This window comes from Columba livia, chromosome 1, assembly GCF_036013475.1.
Source record: "Columba livia isolate bColLiv1 breed racing homer chromosome 1, bColLiv1.pat.W.v2, whole genome shotgun sequence".
NCBI lineage: Eukaryota > Metazoa > Chordata > Aves > Columbiformes > Columbidae > Columba > Columba livia.
The window spans coordinates 176,709,329-176,729,877 of record NC_088602.1 but is presented as its reverse complement, the minus strand read 5'-3'; the positions used below and the strand labels follow the sequence as shown (position 1 = coordinate 176,729,877).

Here is a 20,549-nt window from a genome sequence, read left to right as displayed (position 1 = left end):
CCAATATCGGCAAACTGACACCACTGCGTCCTTATATTGATCCTATTGCTGCATCCAGCTAAGCTTGCTGGGATCAGCACTAATGATTTGACTGTTCTTAATCACAGAGCTGGAAACAAAGTATACCCAAACAGAACGGTTCATTTCTCTCTTCCAAGAAAAACTATCAGCATCAGAAAAATTCAACAGTGAGTTCACGTACACTAGCTGAGGAAGGTATGGTTAAGGGGTGTTATAATTCCCAAATCCTACCCCGATCCCTTTCCTTCCTAAATTAGTGTTTTGCATCTCAGGGCACTCTAAAATGTTATTAAATATCCTCCTGCTTTGTTTTCAGTAAACATGAGGTATTTTGCTGTCTTCATCCAATCTAGTTACGTTTTACAATGAAACCAGGAACATTTTAAGTCAATTATTTAAGACAGTCTCATTGTAGCCTACTTACAATGAAAGAAAAACAAAAGCAAACTGAACAGCAAATGACTATGTGTGCTATAAAAATGCTTTTTAGTATGTTGAGCTCCCCCTGCCACCCCCCAAGACATGAGACTGATTTATGACAGAACCAAGATATTCTTTCAAGCTGTCAAAACAATAAAATAAAGAGATACTGAGTGGAAAATACTGGACTGCCACAGGCTAAACTGAGTGGCAAACAGCACAGAATTCCTTCTTCCTTTGGTTTGAAAAAAGCAAATGTGCTCACCTTCTTGCCTTCTCCGTATATCAGGGGAAACTTCAAGTCATCTTCCTCAATTGTTTTGTATGCCCTATGGGGGAAGGACAAACAACATTTATAAAGCTTGCACTCAATTAGTGACCCAGTGCCCTGAAACAAGCAGATGTGATTTAAAATAAACCCAACAAAACAAAAAAACAAAACACATTATTTTTCCTGGGGACTCTGTCTTTGAACCAAGATGTAAATTTATTTTTTCCGTGGAAAGATTTTGCCTCAAGAATTATCCACTTCACCAAAAGAAAAAGTGAACACAAGGAAATATCTAACATGCCAAGCTGCTCCTATTACTTGCAAAGAAAAAGAGGTATACTGGAATAACATCCTAATCAGGTAAGATATTGTTGGCTAATGCAGAAGCTATACTGTACTACAGTGTAATAAAAAAACCCCAACCAAACAACCAAAGAAACCCAGTCCCAAACTCACCAAGAAACTAACCAATGACTGGATTAACACTGTTAATGTGAAACGGTGAACGACGACAGGACGTGTACAGAACAGCTCTCTGGTCCTGTTCTCACCTTTCAGGACTGCTTAAACCGTGGCAAGCTTCAAGTGCTGAAGAGTCTTAGAAGGATATTTAGTGCTCATTTGACCTTGACTGCAACAGTCAAGATTGTCAGAGATTTCACGTTTCACAGCAGTTTTGCTGTGGCCAAGAGAAGTAAATGTTCATGCTCTGATTCCGTTTACCACATGCCTGCGTACTCTACCTTTTACACATCCAGCTGTTGACACTGATGAGGTGAGAAGGTGAGCAATTTTGCCAGTGAGAAATAAAAAAATAAATAGACAGCTGTCATTCTCATAAACTGCGGAGTCCTGCGGTTTGTATAACACATGTTTGAGACGAGGTGCTGGGGAGTCTCTTTAGTCAAAGTACTTTACCCCTGAGGGACATGTTTCCCTTCACACCACAAAATTGTCCCTCCCCAGGCTTTCCCTGCATGTTGTCCTCCCAGACCACCTCCGTCCCCAGCCCCCAAAGGGTGCGAGTCAGTGCTCCCCACGACAGCAGAAGGGAGAGGTGGGAGGAGGGATGGTGCCGCGGCGGGTCCCCTGCCAGCCACTCGCAGCCCCCATGTGTGAGCTCCGGGGAGTCGCATTCGATCAGGTTTAAGTGATGTTAAGGCTGTGGCAGAAACCAGCAGGAAATTAAAAGCTAAGGGTGAAATCCCATATTGGAATCGAACTGCCCCCTGCTTCACCAAAATATGGCACAGACGTGGGACCAATAATGGGTGTTGTGTTACACGGCTATATGTACTTTATCACCTCAGCAAGCCTCAGACTTAAAGACAGTAGCATAGACATTTAAGCCTTACCTTTACATTTCCCAGTAATCACAGGTACAGCCCGTATTAGAGTCTGGGGGTAAGTGGAGGGGGAAGAAAAAAAGGAAAAGCAACCAAAATGCAAAGAAGAAACAGTAGTGGGGGACTCCATTCCTGTAGTACTACAAAACATTACTATGTGTGAAATCCCCAAAATGGAACCAGGTGAAGTTTGCAAAACATGCTCATGAGAGACCACATAGTTGAGTATATCTTGTGTAGATAACCAGGATACTTGGGTATCTCTATAGGAGGCAATATAGATAAGGTATTCAAATGGCATTTTGTACTGGGGAGGACCAACTGTTCAACTGATCAGCTGTTAAGCCAAACAAAAAGGTGCAGACCACCACAAGTAGTCAGCATGATAAAACTTCTGTGGTGTTTAAATCCTGCAAGAACATTTTGTCAGGAAGGATGAGTCAGTCATAGACTTTGCTCTTGTTCCTTCCTTTATTTCCAACAGGGAATAAAATAGCTACTGTCTCTGCCTCACCAACTTGGATATCCTGGTTTGAACGTGAAGGAAGAATTTTACCATCCCTGAGTGCTCATGAACATGTCCCAAAGCTTCCAGCTGGGCCTACAGTGCTGGGAGCCCTGGTGAAACCTCCTTGGGAACGAGTCTGAACTCTTTTCCTTGCATAGAGCCAGTTGTGTTCTGATATCAAGAAAAAGCACATAAGCTGAGTCCATGTTGGGCAGAGTCAATCAGAACCCAAGCCCAACAAGACAACCATTCCTACTGGATCATTCAAGTTGTTGTGCATGTTTGTTACAAATAGCAAACAAGAGTAAGTTGATGTGACCGAAAGCAACTCGCTACCCACAAAATATATTACCTGCACGATAACTACAAATACTTAAGACTGAAGCCCTCACTTTACACAGTCTTGTAAGTAGCCAAAAACAGGGAGCAAGTTTTCTGCCCTCTCCCCTCCTTCCTTATGTTCCTGAATAGCACCTCACACTGACTGCACTTTAGGAAGAAGGAGGGAAAAAAAAAAAGGGTGAAAAAGGCATCATTTAGGCCGGTGTCCCTCAAATGAATGCTTCCCACTGCGAAGTCCAGCATCTTCTATGGAGCCACCATAAGGACCATCATCCCTAGGGCCTTCAACTGTGACACAAGGGTGCAAGGATGCTGGAACAGGCCGTGTTGCAAGGGCTGAAGCTCATGTTTCATCAGCAGATCAGGAGGGGCAGCTGGCTAGCCTGTGACCTCCTGAAGCTATGTGACTAAGCCAGGGAGGCCTAGAGGGCTACAGTGATTTGTTTTGTGGTTTCTCACAGCAAATCACCTCTGGGGCTCAGAACTTGGGTGTCAAGACTCATCTCAAACATGCTGGTTTTGTTGATGTTGCTATTGCCTGGAAAATTATCAGCACTTGAAAAAACAATGCTCAGAACTGCAACCACAGAAGTGGAGCTGGCACAGACACACTGAAAAGCAACCTGAGACACTCTAGAAAAGTACCTATGTCCTGCATTACTAGCGAAACAGAATTAATAATATATGAGCGTGTGGTTTGCTGCAAGAGAAGGATGAAGGACAGCTTTTCAGCCAGCAGCTCAGCAACTGCACTGGGGAGAAGGAAGGAAGGAAGGAAACTATGAAGTTCATTTTGATTTATGCCCTCTGAAACCTCCTGTACTTTGTATGTGTGTCTATTTCACACAGGCTACAACCTTCTGGACTATTTCACTTGATTTTATGTAATAAAGTTGCATTTATGCCTTCCTGTGCTGTTCAGATCGTGCAGTATATAAAGATATAATACAGTAGTAGGTATATCAAATACAGACATACGGAGAACCTGAGGGGGTGGTCTGGCTTTTTTAGTGCCAACTTGGCCTTATTCAGCCATCTACGAAATTCAGCTCAGCTCACTGTTTTAACAAACACAGGGTTGCAACCCTCCACTGTCCCCCAACTTCCTTATCTGCGTCCTTGGAGGTCTCAGTGGTCACCAGGGCAGGACACAACAGCTTATAAAGACAAGGTTGTGCTATCGCTTGCTGCTCTGAATGAGCCTAAATCCTGTCAAGTGCTTCTGCCACGTAAACCTCTATTTTTCCAAATGGAAAAACAGGGGGGTGGAGGGAGGAGTAGAAGAGGCAAGCTTGTGCCCAGCTAGATCTAGCTCAATTTTTTTCTGTTAATTTAGTTTTTTCTTTTCATTTCAAAAGAATTATGAAATGCTACCGCTGTCCAAAAATACTCAACTAGGGCTTGACATATGTGCCACCCACAAAGTTACATTTGGACTCAGGATCAACATTTTGGAAAACTGGGCCAAATCGCACCAGGAGCCAAAAGAGATGTCAGAACGAAAGAACTAGGACTGACATGATGTTACTCATATGCTATCTGGAATCTGCTCTAAATACATGGCAAAATAATCACCAGAAGCTGCTAAATGCACAAAACAATCTGAGGAAGAAATTTCCTATAGTGCTGAGGTCATTAGGAGCGCTTTAGGCACTCATAAAAGATTACCAAAGTTACCTGCATATTGCTGGGTCAGAACTTGAAAAACTGTCAGCTCCTAAATACAGATTTTGGGACAAAATCCTAGACAATTTCTTACATGTGTTACGCATTGTCTTGCCATATAATTTGTTCTCAAAGTTGACCTTCTCAAAGCACGTATATATTCACGTAAGAGTAGAAGTTGTTGACGACCAAGGAAAAAAAAAATAATCCACATTTTATATATTAAAAAAAAAAAAAAAAATATATATATATATATATATATTTTTTTTTTTTTACAGTAAACTGCATAAGGTTACTGGTCATGAAAAGAATTGCATTGGCATCCCCAGGCACAACAGATGGTGGCGAAAACACAATCTACTCTGACCTGGAAGGCTCAGTTCTGTGAACGATAGGGGAATCCAAACTCCGTAACTCCGTGTTCTGCTTTTCCACAGCACTTGGCTTTTTGGCTTTAGAAAGTTTGTCTGTATTTCACATCTCTGCTAGTGATACCTGATAGTAAACTGAGAATTAAACCTGAAGAAGGGCAAAAAGAATCATTAAAGGGCTTTAGTGTGAGGCATAGAGCAAAATCCACTTGTGGCAAGCAAGGAAGAAAAAGCACTACAGCTTCAGAAATGTCCTAGTTCATAGTACAAGGATGAAGGCTCTCCTTTGAGACAGGTTTGTGGATGCGGTGTATTTCTAGCACTGCTTTGCTACCACTCTGTAAAAAACCCCAAACCCAGCACCACCTCTAAACACCCCCCATTTGCCCAAAAAAATAAACCCACAACAAAACCACCTCAGCTAATCAACCAGCCTCCTGTCCCCCAAGGTCAGCTCTCCTTAGTCATACCAATAGAGAAACAGATTTTAACCCCTGAGCAGCACAAAACTTGATAGAAACGAATAGAAAGGAATCAGTGGACTGGAGCTAGCCCTTTGGATAACAGAACTTAAACAAAGGAACCATTTATCGGTACTGTCTATTGAACTACAGGCATTAAACCACTACCAGGAAGAAAAAATGTGTAGGACAGGTTAGGCATAGAGCCACTGAAAATTGTGCAACTTATGGCTGGATCCAGCCCTCATTTTTTAAAAAACGTCCTTACACATATGTGCTTCTGCAGAGTCAGGATCTCTAAATCCAGACGGCACTGTCTGATACTAAGTATCCTCTAGGTAGATTAGCTTTAATGTTCCCATGCCTCACCATTTTTCCCCTATTACTCATCTGACATATAGTTTAATGAGGCAAAACTACGATAAACAAAGATAATAAAAGCACACAAATTACAGTAATTTTGTTAAAAGATGATGGCAAACCCAAATGGATTAAAGTCAACAGATGCATGTGCACATGTGCAGAAAACAGTTTTTAGGGAAACATCTACTCTAAACCAAGACACTCTCCCTAGGGTTTCTTTCAGGTAAAGAGGAAAACATGCAAGTTTTAAAACATGTGGTTTTTTCCAGAAAAATCAGAAACTCCTGAGCCTGAAAATGTACAATGTTTCATTTTGCAAATCCCAGTTCTGTCTATCCATCTACAAAAAAAAATTTAAAAAATAAATAAATTAAAATATCTCAGCCTGGCTTTGGTCAAATCAGACCAGCATGTGAGCTCTGGATCCCCAGGGAGCCTTCACTACGGTGTACAGTCCTAAGACAGAAGCTGAACTTTATCTGGAGAGGACACGTTCCCCAGCACCACATACTCCTGTGGAAGAAATTCGCCTAAGCAAAACAAACTCCATCCGTTTGGGCCAGCCCATTCTAAAGATTGAAGCACCAGCTTCTCTCAGGCACTTCCCAGAGCGTGGCTGATTTTTTTAGTTGGTTTACTTCTATGGGAGCATTAAAAGACAGAGGTGGAGGAAAAGTCACAGAGAAGGCGAACGAGTATCTAGAGATGTCCTTGCCCCGAAAAGTGGAAAAATCAGGAAAAAAAAAATTAAATTACGGTATTTATAAGCAGCCTTCCCTTGCTGCCTTCATGCTCAGGAGGCTGGAAGGGACAGAGCAAGTAACTCGCTACCTGTGACTGGTTGAGCTTCTGCCACCCATGAGTGACTGAAACTGTGTGCAGACATGGCAGCTGCACAGCAAGTGGATCCATGCTCTGCAACACTCTCACTAGGCCAAGGGTGTTGTGGCTTTCTCCTCCCCACCCCCCAAATTTGCTGTCTTGAACACTTCTAAAAATTTACTTCATCTCTTCTATTTGTAAACGACCAACAGGAAGGTTTGTCAGCAATTTACTTTGGAGATAGAGAGGTAGCGGAAGTGGGCTGTTAACACCCTGTGGGCTGAATGCACTGTGATGGACACAAGAACTGTTTGTAAATTCCCAGTTTGCTGTACTACTTGTTAAAAAGATGTGGTGAGGCAGCTGGGAGAAAGATGGCATGTTCACCTTGCAGTGCCTGCTCCACACTTGCTGGCTGGGATCCTCTGGAAGGAGAATCCACTGTTAAGGAGGAATCGTGCAGCAAACTCTTTTGGGAAAGATTGCTGTAGCATAGGATGGGACGGGCAGTGAGACACAGCAAGCAGGGACCTCACCATCCCACAGCAGCACTGGAAACTCCTTCAGGTAACAAGGGGCCTCTTCTCAGCCAGGAGCAGAACCTTAAGTCAGTCCTGGGTGGCAACAGAAAGAGGATTTCCTAGGGACCCATCAGAGGTTATGTTAAACCTGTGCAGCTGGGGAAGCCAGAGAAAGCAGGAACAGAGGAATAAACTTCACCTTCCCAGGAGGAAGAGTTGTTTTATTTCAGTTTAGTTTCCGTCTGATAAAACAGAGCTCTACAGCCTGGGAGCCTTTTGTTTGCCCTTGCATGTGTGGCACCTGATCTTGTGCCAAGGCAAAGCCCAAGCAAAGTCGCACAGCCATGCAGGGACAGGCCTTAGAAGTGCTGCTTCCAGAAGGAAACGCTCCTGCAGGACATGACTCAGACCAACCACATTCTTGTTGGGCTCACTTGGCCCCAGAGAGACCATTTACAAAGAGCTTTACCCCAGACGCTAAGTTTTCTCTTTTGTTGCGGCGCTATTACTTTCTTGTTTCTGCTTTCTCCTGCCCCGAAGACACTGGCTCAGCTCCTGCGGCATGTGTGCACTTGGGGAAAGCAGAGCCATTCGTCACTGTCAGGAGATGTGCTGTACGCAGCAGGTCAGCTCTCACCTCCCGCTGCTCCTGCAGCGAGGGCTGCAAATCTTGAGAAGATGCATAACATGCACATCGCAAACAGCCATTCATCATCGCAGAACTGCGCCCCAGACACCCAGGCACAACCCAGCAAGCTGCTCCGGCTGTGCACATCAGAGAGGCACGTCCTGTCCCGCTCCTGGCTGCCTCGCAATAGACACAACAGCAAAGACCAAAAAAATAAACCAAGGCAAGTGGCTGTGGATTGTGATTTCTGCTGCAAAAATGACATCCTACCTCTCCCTTCTCCAGAAAGGCCCAGTGTTGCAAAGGTGGCCCATAATCATTAAATTATGAAAATATAAGTTGCTGGGAGGAAATTAATACCAGGCACGACTGGGGAAAAGGCTGCTTTCTTGTGAAGTAATTATGAAATTAAAATTTGATCTCTCCCTGGCGATTGTACAAAGGATACGGCTGAGGTCTTGAACACAACAATACAGCCAGGATTTCAATAGTAGAAGCACAGAAGGTTTCACTAGACAAAAAAGCTCAATTAAAAAAGGGGGGGTGGTGGAGAAAGGATGACTTTTTGTAAATTACATGAATTTGGCTAAAAGGCACAATCAAGCAGGTTACGGCACAGGGTTTTCAGACTTCCAATTACTTTTTACAAGTTGGAATCAAGCTGTTAGGAAATGCAGCTTATCTGAATAAGACTAATAATACTAAGCTAATTAGACCCACAGGCATTAGCCAGCAGATAAATTCAGGCCGAAAAGAGGGACACTGTCACTTTAAATACTGCCTTGGGATCGGTGGAAAGGCTAATGAGGAGTGTCAGTTGGGGCTGTTTTATTAGGTGGTTCTCCAGAGGATATAGCCCGAGGTTTCTGTAGCAGGGCTTCTGCGTTTGATTCAATAAATCAATTTATATTAAGGGGGGCGCAGCGCAGGCGCCTGCTCCATAAAGCATTTCTGTGGCATTTCTCAATCTGCTCAGGCACTCCTCAGGCAGGCTACCTGAACGCGCTGTCAAAGGACATCGAGTCCAGCAATAAAGAATAAGATAGCAGCCGCATTGGCAATATTTGTTCAAATCAGCTCACACATTACCAAGCAAAACATGTACATTAGCTCTCACCGGGGTATTCTGGATCCCCAATAAGTGATTAACGAGAGCATGGTTTTTGTGAGACGGAGTCTGAACCACAGACGGCAAGGCGGGCTGCACAATGAAAGCAAAAGGCATCCATCCCAAACGAAATAAAACGGCTTGAAAAGTGAAGTTGCTTTTTAAATCAGATGTTCAGAGGCTGAAAGACATTCCCTGTTGGAAAGAAAAGGGTGAGCACAGAGCAGGCTGGCGGCTTTCCAGGCAGTGGACAGTATTGACTCTAGAATAAAATGGGTTTTGCTTAGCGCTTGCCCCAGGGCACCAGCCTCCCTGCTCTGGAATAAATCAGGTGGGCAGGCAGTTCCCCGGCATGGGCTGACCCTTGGGTGGCCAACCATGTGTCACAGCTCCCCGTTGCCAGACAGACGGACACGGAGCTGGCGAGAGCTCCGCAGCCGTACACGCTCCGAGGCAGCACCCAGGTCCCTGGCTCGCTGTCACCATGGGCTGCAGCGCACGATGCGCCGTGGGTGCTGCCCCGGCTCGGACTGTTTCTGATGGGATGCCGCTCAATCCTGTGCACTCCTGCAGGGCAAAGGAAGTGGCCAACAAATCAGGTAAAAAAATGGCCTTGTCATCGAGCGCTCTTTTGTCATCCTAAAATAAAGTCAAAAAGCTGTGATCGGGAAACAAGCCTTTAAATAACTCAAATGCCAGCAGCAGAAAGTCCACTGTTCATGTTCCAAGGAGGAACAAAAAATTAACTTTGAAACCACCAGAGCTGATGGCAGCTGGTAGTGCCTTTTGAATGTCTTTGGCTAAGTGCAGCACTATACGGCTCCCCACAGGAGGCTGAGAGGGGAACCCTGGAAGGAACTGCTGTGCCAGTGAGGGACACATTAAGCCAGAAAAACAGGTTTTGGGAAGTTGTCTAAGATATAGTCAGAGCAAAGTACTTCAAAATTGTTCACACTAGATTCACCCAGGACTAAAGAAAACCTGACCAACTGCTTCTTACCCTTCAAATAAAAGCTTGAGACAGAACACAAATTCCTTGCAGTCCTTTAAAGGAGCAGTCATCATCAGGGCTGCTTATTTCCCCCATATATTTCCACCTCAGGCTACCCACACCCCTTTTTAGCACTGGCAGCACTTTGCTTACGTGGCCACTCAGCCTTCCCTGATGCTTCTGTTGCCAGGACTTGTCAAAGCCATCACAGCTACCCTCTCTCTGACAGAAGTTTAACCTCTGCAAGCCATGGGCCTGAAAACCCCAGCCCAGAGACCCAGCTGCGAAAGACTGTCAGTAACACAGATGTCTGCCAGCAAATTACGGCTCGAGACAGCTCGGAGGCTTGTTCAGCAGGAGACACAGCTCTTAAGATGCCTTGCCAGCTGCAGGACGTGTTTTGCAATGGTTGCTCAACCACAACGCACGCGGGGTGAGGGTGCAGAAGGGGCAGCTCACGGTTAGCTCCCACCTAAATGGGATTTGTTTTAGATACATTTAACACAGAGGATTTCTCATCCTAACTGCCAATGCAGAGAAAGGAGAAAGGGTGGGAGAGCCAGAGGGAGAAGGGAAAGGCTGGTCTCAAAGCAGTTACAGGCGGCCTGGACTAGTGATGTGGTACACATTGCTGGATCAGTGGTTGTCCTAATGCTGTGGGGAAACTTGGCAGCTCTGCTACCACTGTGGGTTGTTGAGACAAAGCCACTGTGGAAACTTCACATGAAAAAAAAAAAAAAAAAGAAAAAAAGAAAGAAAAAGCAAAGAGAAAAAAAAAAGCCAAATGCATTATGACAGACCCAAAGACAATAACCTTTTGTAATCCAAACAAGCTGGGAAAGCCAAGCCATTGTTGAGAATCTGAAAAGCTCCAGAGCACAGAAGAAGAGTAAAAATGAAGAAGAAAACCCCCAAACCATACAGCTTCTAATAGAAAACACAGAAAGCATCCTGAATTTTTAAATAAAACAGTTCATTTTCCTGAGGAAACATCAGAGCAGAGACAGTTTTACACTCTCTCACTAAAGTATTCTGTAATTAAGTGTAAGAGTGGCTGATTCTTCTTAACATCACCTGCACCTTTCGACATGGACGTGCAAATGTCAACACACAGTGAAGTCACTGACCCAAAAAAGGTTCAGACAACTGATCTTCTGCATTGCAAGCGATAAAAGTTTGGCAGCGTTTTAGCGTATCAAGCTCTGGCTGGCCAAAGCTCCATCTGATGTTTTCTAGAAAAGGAACAGATATGCTAATTTATTCTCCATGATAGATATTGTCCTTAGAAACAAATGCAGAACAGACATGTCCTTGGCTGCTGTGTCCTGATGCATCAGTTAAATCTAGGCATTCGGGAAGAAAACAGAAGCAAAACCCTGGAAGTGGAAAGCAACCACTGTGATACACCAGCCACCTCAAACCATCACCTCTGAAGGCCCACCAAGCTGAAAATCTAACGTCTTGTCCACAACTTCAACCATTAAAACTGACCCAAACTTTTGGATAAATAGAAACAGATTGCTTCTCCTATGCTTAGGAGATCAACGCAAACAATTTGATGGAAAACAAGATGCCCTTGGGCAAACACCCTGCAAGAGGAAATGGATCCTTATTTAGAAGGACTCTGATTTAGATAAATGTATGGTGATAGAGCAATTCCCTCACCATTTTATTGTCCTGAGGCAAACAACTAAAGAGGTAACTGATGCACTAGCTGTGGGATATGGAGCAGCTAAAAGATTCTGAATCTTTTATTCAGGACAAAAACATAGCCCCCATTTTCTACTTCCAGCCAGAAGTCAAAAAGAACAGCAGGAAGAGATAGCCTCATCACAGTCTCCACATGCTTGTGTTTGGCACAGGCCACCTCTTTCAGAGACAACACTGAGACAAACTCAGACTTGAATTTTCAAGTCACAGTTTAAGCATTTATTCCAGAATAACTGCTTACAGCTAGGCATATTTGTACTAAATTGGTGGTATTTTTTGCATTGACCACATTAGAATCTGTAACTGGATCAACATGTGTCCTACACTTCAGGAAATTCAGAAAAATCAACTCTCTTCTCCGCCCTGCCATATGCCAGAGTTAACAGGGTTCACACACCAGTACTGAAAAAACAGTACATTTAATCAAATCTGCCATCCGTTTAGACTTACCCAAGCTCTTCTACCTTACTCATTATTCTACATTTAAAATGTGCGTTCCTTCTTATTTATCTTTCTTCTAATGCCAAACAGTATTAGCTATGCAATAACCATTTTGAATAAGGTGAAGTGCAATGCACAGATTCACAAATGAGGTATGAACTGATATACAGAATTATCTCTTCGTTTAATTTTTAACCATTCCAACCCTGTATGCATCCCAACATTCTGCTGGTGATTTTGACTGGAAAAAAAATAGTAAGCAGAACTTCCGCCGAGCTTTTTGACGTGGCTCTCAAGTTCATCTGGAACCCCTAGTGTGCACAAATAGTTATTTTTCCCTCTTCATGCTTTACTTGGTATTTATCAACACCAAGTTTTATCACTATGATGCCCACTCATGTAAAGCACTTAATTCTTTGCAGTTCCTCACAGTCCTCCTTGTTCATTAGGAAAAGAGCTCTAGTGTCACCTGCCAATGCTGCAACACTAACCAACTGAGGGAATGAAAAACAACTCCCATGAACCTGGAGAAACCCTCTCTGCCTTCCAACCATGATGGAAGAATTCTGCCCTCTCAGGAAGTTCTTGGCACATTGTATTTCTGTAGCTCTCCCCCAGATTAGAAGTTGTTTATGTGGTGGTGCTTTTTTGTTGTTGTTGTTTGCTTTTTTCTTTTTCCTTCAATAGCATCTCCTATCTTGAAAAAGACCTTTTGGAAAAATGGCTTCATGAAACCATTCTTTACTGATGCCTTCAGAGACATCCAGGAGTTTAATAAGAAAAGTGCCTTTGCAGAAACGGGGAGAGCGTATCATGATCTTCCAAGTGTTTTGCTGTTTAAGTCCTCAGTTGATCCAATGTTCTCATTCTGTTCCTATTCTTTTGCTCATGCCTGCAGTCTTTTTAAAATGTGAAGTCATCGTTCTCGGGGTGAGACTGCATATTCTACTAGCAGCTGTTCAAGATGATGGACAATGATGGTTATTCCCATATTAACATGTTCTGCACAAACACCCTAGATAATATTATACTTAGATCATTATTCTGCCATTAAAACATCATTATATTTATGGTCTATAAAGTATGGGAGAAATCAAAAGCATATGGAGTTGTAGTTGCGTGTGAGCATCCAAGTCTCCAAACCTACAAGAGTTCAGACTTTTTAACCCCCTCCATTCTTTCCCTTCTTGAAAGGACATTTGCTAAGGATGCTAAAACACAAACAATATGAAAGTGAAGACCATTAGTATATATAGGGCATCTGCCTTTATAGGTCACACACAGAGCCCACAACAGCAAGGACTAGGACTTTGCTCAGTGGGAGTCAGTTGAGAAGAAGCCTCTTGAACCAACACAAAATAATGAAGACATGTAGCCAGAGACAAAAAACTCATCATTCTTCCTGTCTTCACTTAATTAAGTCAATGCTGTTCATTTAAGTCTTTTCATTTTAGGCTGGCTATGACTTTTACTCGGATAGGCCTGTTTCTAAAAGAGTTCCTCGAGGGTTACCCAAATCAGGGGTCAGCTGCACTGGCATATGAGAGCCAGCTCTATCCCTTCTGCAATGGTTCCTCAGCAGCAAAGGCATGACAGTCCACTTATCCCGGTTCTCTAAAAAGGTGCTTCCAAGACAGGAAAGTTGTTAAGCTTTCAGGAAGATCCCCCGTCATGTCTTCTTCCCCTTTATGTGTTTGCTGTGCTTTAAGTGCTCACACATTAAAATGAACTGAGATCCTTGCTCTGAGGGGAGGTCAACTTATTTAAAACTTTAACGTCTAAAAGAAAAATACATCTGAAAGAAGATAATACCTTTCCCTTGAGTACGCAGGCATATACCTCCATATCTGACGCAGTTTACACTAATCAAAGACATGTACAGAGCAAGCATTGGTTGGGGAGAAGGCTGACTCCATGCTGAGAAGGACACATTCTTACCAGCCAGTCATGTTGAAGTCACGGTAGAGCATCCTCTTTCCAACTTCCTTGCGCTGCACCCTCCGTGGAAACTCTAAATGTGTGAACTCATTTCCCAGCAAGTGGGGCTGCATGTATGCCTGTGGGCAGAAACCAAGCCACAGTAACCACATGAACATCATAAACCAAGACATCATCTATTTTTAATGAGGTAGCATTACCAACCCTTCCCACTGTCTTCCCACACAGGATGTTTTTCCCCACCCTTTTTAAACAAGGAAGATGAGCAGCTCCATTTCAGCAAACGATGTGCACATACACCAGTTCTGATGCTGCCTGGTGTCCAGCAGCAGCCTTACAGGGAGCAGGCTGCTTGCCCTCAAAATCCTTCACTTCTTTTCCCTGCTTCTCAATGTTTGGGATCTCTAAGTATGCCCCAGCCACTGGTCCTGAGGGAGTCTGCAGGGCTTTGTAGATCAGAACACATCTTCTTTTGTAAGTCAGCAACCTGACAGAAGAGAATGATCAAAGGACAAAGCCATGGAGCAAGCAGAGACTTGGAGGGGTGCGTGTGGAGTGAAGCTCAAGCTTTTTGGCTCCTAGTTCAGCTATGCCAACAACGCATATAACCTAATATTACTACCACACTTAATTGTCACTGCCTCGAGAAAAATGTTGACTTTTACCTGCTCAGTGTGCTGCACCCCATCACACAGAGCACTGCGAATAAACATGAGTTGCAGACCACTTAATTTTCTTGTTCTCTAAAAAACTCCTTCCTTCATGCTTCAAGAAAAGCAGCAGCAGTTTTGTGTCACAACCACAACTAACGTTTTTGGTGGTGTTAACGTCCCAAGGCTGCTGCTGTCCTTTCTGGTGTGCTGCTCTGCAGATGCTGGGAGGCCTCTGTGCCAGAGATGTGCCCAAGGCTCACAATCTCCAGAGCTGATCTACCTCATGAGCATTGCGAGGCTCTTTGTCCACTGCACAAATTTTTGGTTTGGATTTATAGACAGATCACCTGACATGATAGGTCACAGAATCACAGAATGTTTGGGATTGGAAAGGACCTCGAAAGATCATCTAGTCCAATCCCCCTGCGGGATCAGGAACACCTAGATGAGGTTACACAATCATAAGCATATTGTATGTATTCTTTCCAAAATAAACCTCACCCATTTTTCTTTAATATTTGCATAAACAAGCCTTTCACCTTCCCTCCCCAAAGCCACACTGTGAGTGAGCTCTTCTGAAGACACAGTCAAATTGGCTAGGGAACTGAAAAAAGTTGCATTTCTTAACCTTTCTGCAGATAACTCTTTTCCCTTATCCAGCCAGTTAAGGCAATAAAGCCTGTCTTATCTCCAGCACCAGCTGCCGTCAGGGCAGACCAAATGAGCGGGCTTTGGTTTGTGGGTTTGTCATAAATCTAGTGCTCATCAAAGGTGAGCGGCAGGAAGCAGTGGAAGCCCTTATTGATCTACCTGGCAGCTATCATGCAGATAGTTCACAATAAAATATTTCCTGCATTTAAGGGCTGAGCCTGCTCCCACTCCATTTAATAGGAGTTGGACCAGGCTCAGCACATCGCAGCACTAACCTTCCATCAGCTTCTCCCCGTTCCCATCGCCAGACACCCTTCCAGAAAACACCTTGAGCTCAGCTGAAATGGGGCTGAGGGAGACTGCTGTGTGTAGCCAACAAGACTGGATTCTGCTTTCAAGAGGCAGCTTTCAAGCACGCAAGTTTGTTCTTGACATTGTGATCCCTTCCTGGAACAGGAGCTCCATCAAATACTCTCTCCGTGTACAGTTAAGGGTATCACGTTTTTTTTCCCTGCAGTCTACAATAAGCCAAGGTCCCCTCACCCACCCAAACATTGTTTTCAAGGACCCTCTAATTGGATCACTTCTTCTCATAACAGAAATGATTGAGAAGCACCAGTGATTTTTGAGAGGTCTAGCAGTACTAGTCCAGATGAGGCTTTTATTACTTCCAGAACTCTGGATTCTTTATTTAAAAATACATGTAAACTTTTTATTTTTATTTATTTTCATTCCAGTTGCAATAAAGATGGAACATCCCTAATGATTTATTTGATGTATTGCTACACACTGACAGCAGAGAGCTGGACTTGTTTTGGTATTTTTTTAATTCTTTCTAGTCTATGATATTGTAAACAATGAAGTCTGTCTGCTTCAAAAGTGCATTTCAGTTCACTTTTAAAATGCACAGCCTATCTTGATTAAATCACTACAAACCACTTCTAGCTAAAGACTATTTTCGCCTGCCTACAAAACAAGAAGCCTTATTTAAAGCAAAAAGCCTCATACCTGACATCAAAATGAAGTTATTTAAACTCTAGATTATGAGATGACTTAATAGGCTAGATCACAGGTCCAGAAGTAAAAACTTCCAGGCTTTTAGCATTTTTCCCCTTGAAAACAAGAATTTCCTTTATTGAAAAGGTAAAGCGATTGGGAGAGACTGCATTTCATAAAGATTTACTCAGATGGAAAGTCTGAGGTCACAAGTGAAATAAGATTAATAAAGCTGGCAGAGTTACCAGTGGACTGCTAATGTTCAAATAAGATTTCTCTTCCGCAGCCAAGCCTCAATGCCTGATTTACAATCCAGGGATCTTAACTTGATTCTAATATTTTTGGCATCAGTGGAACAGAGGGGAAAGAGCAATTTGGAAGCTTCTGCTGCCTGTGAGCTGAATTCTTATGTGAAGAAATTGTGATTTAAAAAAAAAAAAATCAAAAAAAAAATCTGTATTTTGTTACCCTTTCTAACAGTTATTTTTGATGCTTCACTGGTAATTCTACAGAGAGAAGAATGTTCTACTATAAAATTCAGCTGCAACTTCCAGTTGGGTCTGTTGAGAACAGTTCTACATTTACTACAAGGCAAGACTCTTCTCCCTCTGCACCCCAACCAAATTGTGCTGGGCAGCAGAACCAGAAAATACATAAAAAGCAACACTTTAAAAATCTACCGATCTTTCAATTAGATAAACAAGCAGACATCACAAAATCCCTTCAAGTGATCAAATGAGAAACAAAAACAGCAAGTGAACCGACTACCAGAATTTTATCTGTGATGAGGCTCCGTATTTTCCATTTTTTCATTTGTTTAGTCTCGATTTGCAAGAACCTCAGATCAGAAACACCATTCAGAGAACTTAAAATTTAATAAAAAGAGTAACTATCCAACACTTTCTATATCCTTGCGAGGTACGTTCAGACAAGATTGTTATTCTGTTATGGAACTGGAATATTTTCCATCATTTTTCTTTCAGAAGCTATTACAGCTTTTTGGCATAAATCTGGCACAGTCTGCATCATTTTGGTACTCTGCCATTTTATGGTGTATTTTGTGGCTGGCTGTATTACATTCAACATTAGTTGTTTAAAATGGAGCCTGCTCAAGGAAATTGTAGTCACGTTTCTTTCAAAAGGCCATTTACTTCCCGCTGTGTTTCCTGGTGATCAGCAAAGCAAATATGAAATTAGACTTACACACTAGTGTCCCAGTTAATTAGGTGGCAGGGAGCACTGCATGTATCTTATCGTACCTTGATAAGGCTTGCTGATGCCTTTTCCAGCTCCTCCAGCACACACTGCTCTGGGACATCACTGGCACCAGCAGTTTCATTGTATTCTGTGTTATTTTCAAAATTGCTGTTTTCCCCTACATCAACTATATAGAATCATAGAATAGTTTGGGTTGGAAGGGACCTGCAAAGGTCATCTAGTCCAACTCCCCTGCAATATCTTACAACTTTATCCCCTTATCATATTGTGCCATTTTCTTGAACAGGATATTTCACTGTATGGGACTACTGCTCAAAACAGCTTGCACAGCACAATGCTTCCAGAATTTTTGCAAACTACTCAGCCATTATCATATGGATATGATTAAGTGAAACAGAGATTAAAACTAAAGGAGGTAGTGGTAGAAGGAAAAAGGGAAATGGGAGCCAAATCCATGCCAAGATTGGTCTGTCCTCTTATGAAAGGCCAGGACTCTGTCCATAAAGTACACGTCTCTTTTACCATGGCATCATGCAATATATCAGTTGGCCAAAGCAATCCTACGCTGGGTGATGCAGGGAGCCACAAACTGTAAGAGTATTAAGATGCATCTGACTTGTAATTGATGCACTGAACTGACATTTAGGAAATCCAGGTTAATTTCCTCTTCAGGCTTGGGTTCCCCAAGCATCCTTCAACAGATAAGTCAGTATCACTTAATCCTCACTTGAACAATGAAATGAGAATAGATTCTTTTTTTACACAGGCTCACCTGGGCACATGAACCTTCGTTTGAATGGTGTCAAACACCAAGAGCATCCACAGCTCACTGCCACCGATGGCCACTCAGTTTCTACTAGTTGTAAAGCCTGCCCTCGTAGCAGCAGTGCACCGTCTTTGGTCTGAGCTGCGAACTTTTGGGGCACTGCCTGGCTACACGCCTGGACGTGGTCTGCAGTAACACCATGCTGATCTCACACCACATCTTCAAAGCGCAACTTTGATAACTAATAGAAATACACCCATCTGCAATACACTCACTCATCATTCATTTTAAACACGTTTTCCAAGGGAATAAGTAACAAAATCTATGCCATTTACTGTTGCAATTTAGACTATCATGACTAAAATTAATAGCCTCCTCAGAAGATGAAAGGCAAATTGCCTCTGGCAGTCATTGCCTGCACAACTGCTGAATGTACCAGAGCAATTCCCAGTCAATACTGGATCTTGTTCTTCATCAAGATACACGCACACAGGAAGGCAGGGCTTTCCTGGAGCAGGCACTGTGTGAGCTCTCCTGCCAGAGTGCTAAAAAGAAAAGACAGACACAAAAATTCAAAAGACGTGGAGGCTCGTGGACGCCCACCGTACGGTGCACTGGACCTCTACAGAAGCCGAAGGACTCGCGGAACACTGGTGCAAGGCTTTCATGCCTTACATCTTAAGAAGCCCTCTCTAACAGAAGGATCAATTGCCTCCTGCAATACTCTCACAAGTCCCCTGACACGGAAGCCTGCCTCTGCCATTCAGCCTGCCTGCAATCTGCTGCCGTACGCTGTCCTCCCACTGCAAAAACAGTAGGTGCAGGTGAAGACAGAGGAATGATTCTGTACCCAGAATCACTGGGTAGTCAGCTTGGTCTTTTGAAGTTGCCATACCAGAGGCCTGTGCCCCAGGCCATTCTTGCATACATGGCAAAAAACCTGCATTGAAATGAGAGCTGGATAGGGAAAACATGCGTTTCCCCCCACCTTGGTTACTCAACCAGTACTAGCTGAAGTACAGTTTGGTCTAAGACTAGGCTGGAGGACTTCACATGACCCGAACAACTCATTATTCCACAGATTTCTTTGCACATGGAAATTAGGGCCCAGAAAAGAGGACGTGAATCCAGAAAACACCAGTTAACCTAAACCCAGGTCCTGTGTGGCTGAAGCAAGCAACAGGCACTAAAGGCAGAGGAAAGTCCTTTGCCCCAGCTGTGCTAACAGTGTCTACAGCACAGGGAGCCACCACTCGGTCACCTGCAGGCTGTAAATCCAAACCCTCCCTTTGCCTGGGCAGTAACTTCCCCACAGTAAACAGTTTCTCTGCATTTACCAAGTAAAATATTAATGCTAAAATGATTTAAGTGATCTTCTTCCTGTTGTGCAGAAAGGAAGAGCCGTGCAACATGTTTGAAACAAAGAAACTCGGCTTTAACTGCATTTAAGAAAATAAATCCAAAGTAAGTAGCTTTTAGATAAGAACAGCAGAAGAGAGATGTCGATGATACAATAGACTGATAGCAGAACCTGGGGACAGCCAGGGTAAGGAGAATTATTTGGGATCTAATCAGCAAGACAGATGCAACCTTTGGAGTGTAATGGTTATGCCAACCTTGTAAGAAATTTGGGGCTGTCTTTTTTATATATATATTTTTTTAAGAAAAAAATCCCCTCACAACACTAAAGTGAAAATGTTACTTACAGAATGTTATGTTTGAAATTATCTCTAATTTTGTTTCACGCTCTTGCTGTCTTGCATGTATTTTCTTTGAACATGATACCCATAGCACTGGCTTACTTTCTACATATAGAATTAAAATAAATAAACAAAGGTAAAGGAATTTTCCAAAGGAAACAGCAGAAATGCTTTTCAGATCAGCTGCTGTTTTCAAATATGAGCCAGAAAGGACATCAAAAGGGAAAAAAAATCCCTTGTAGGCAATGCTTTATCTCATATTTCCTACAGAAGTAGCACACTCCCTAGATACCAAAGATACCTTTTATTTTAAAGGCAAACAAATTATTTTAAATATAACTGAACTGTAAATATTTATTAGGCCTTTTTTCCACTTCATTCTCCAAATACAAATACTCCCAATGCAGTATTTCCTCTGAAATTTTCAGCTTCAGGCCAGTGAACCTGACTAAAAATCAAACTTGACAATTGCAGAAACATTTACAATTTTTCTTTAAAACCTTCCGCCCCTGCCTTAAACCACCGGTATTTTGCCTAGTTTCAAACCACAGTGCTTGGGCCCGGCTGAAGATAAAAGACAACTTAAGAACAGGGAATGCCACTGGCCTTGGCCTGTCCACCTAAAGTCACACAAAGCT

General features: G+C 43.0%; 1 protein-coding gene across 1 annotated transcript in view; it reads right to left on the bottom strand.

The window, feature by feature from the left end:
- The window catches only part of PPM1H (protein phosphatase, Mg2+/Mn2+ dependent 1H), a 138,205-nt gene that overhangs the window by 19,155 nt on the left and 98,501 nt on the right, over window positions 1-20,549 (bottom strand). The window contains exons 6-7 of the mRNA XM_065048588.1: window positions 13,928-14,046; window positions 707-770 (exon numbers count right to left, since the gene is read on the bottom strand). Of these exons, the coding sequence (XP_064904660.1) occupies window positions 707-770; window positions 13,928-14,046 (183 nt within the window). The remainder of the gene's footprint in view (window positions 1-706; window positions 771-13,927; window positions 14,047-20,549) is intronic.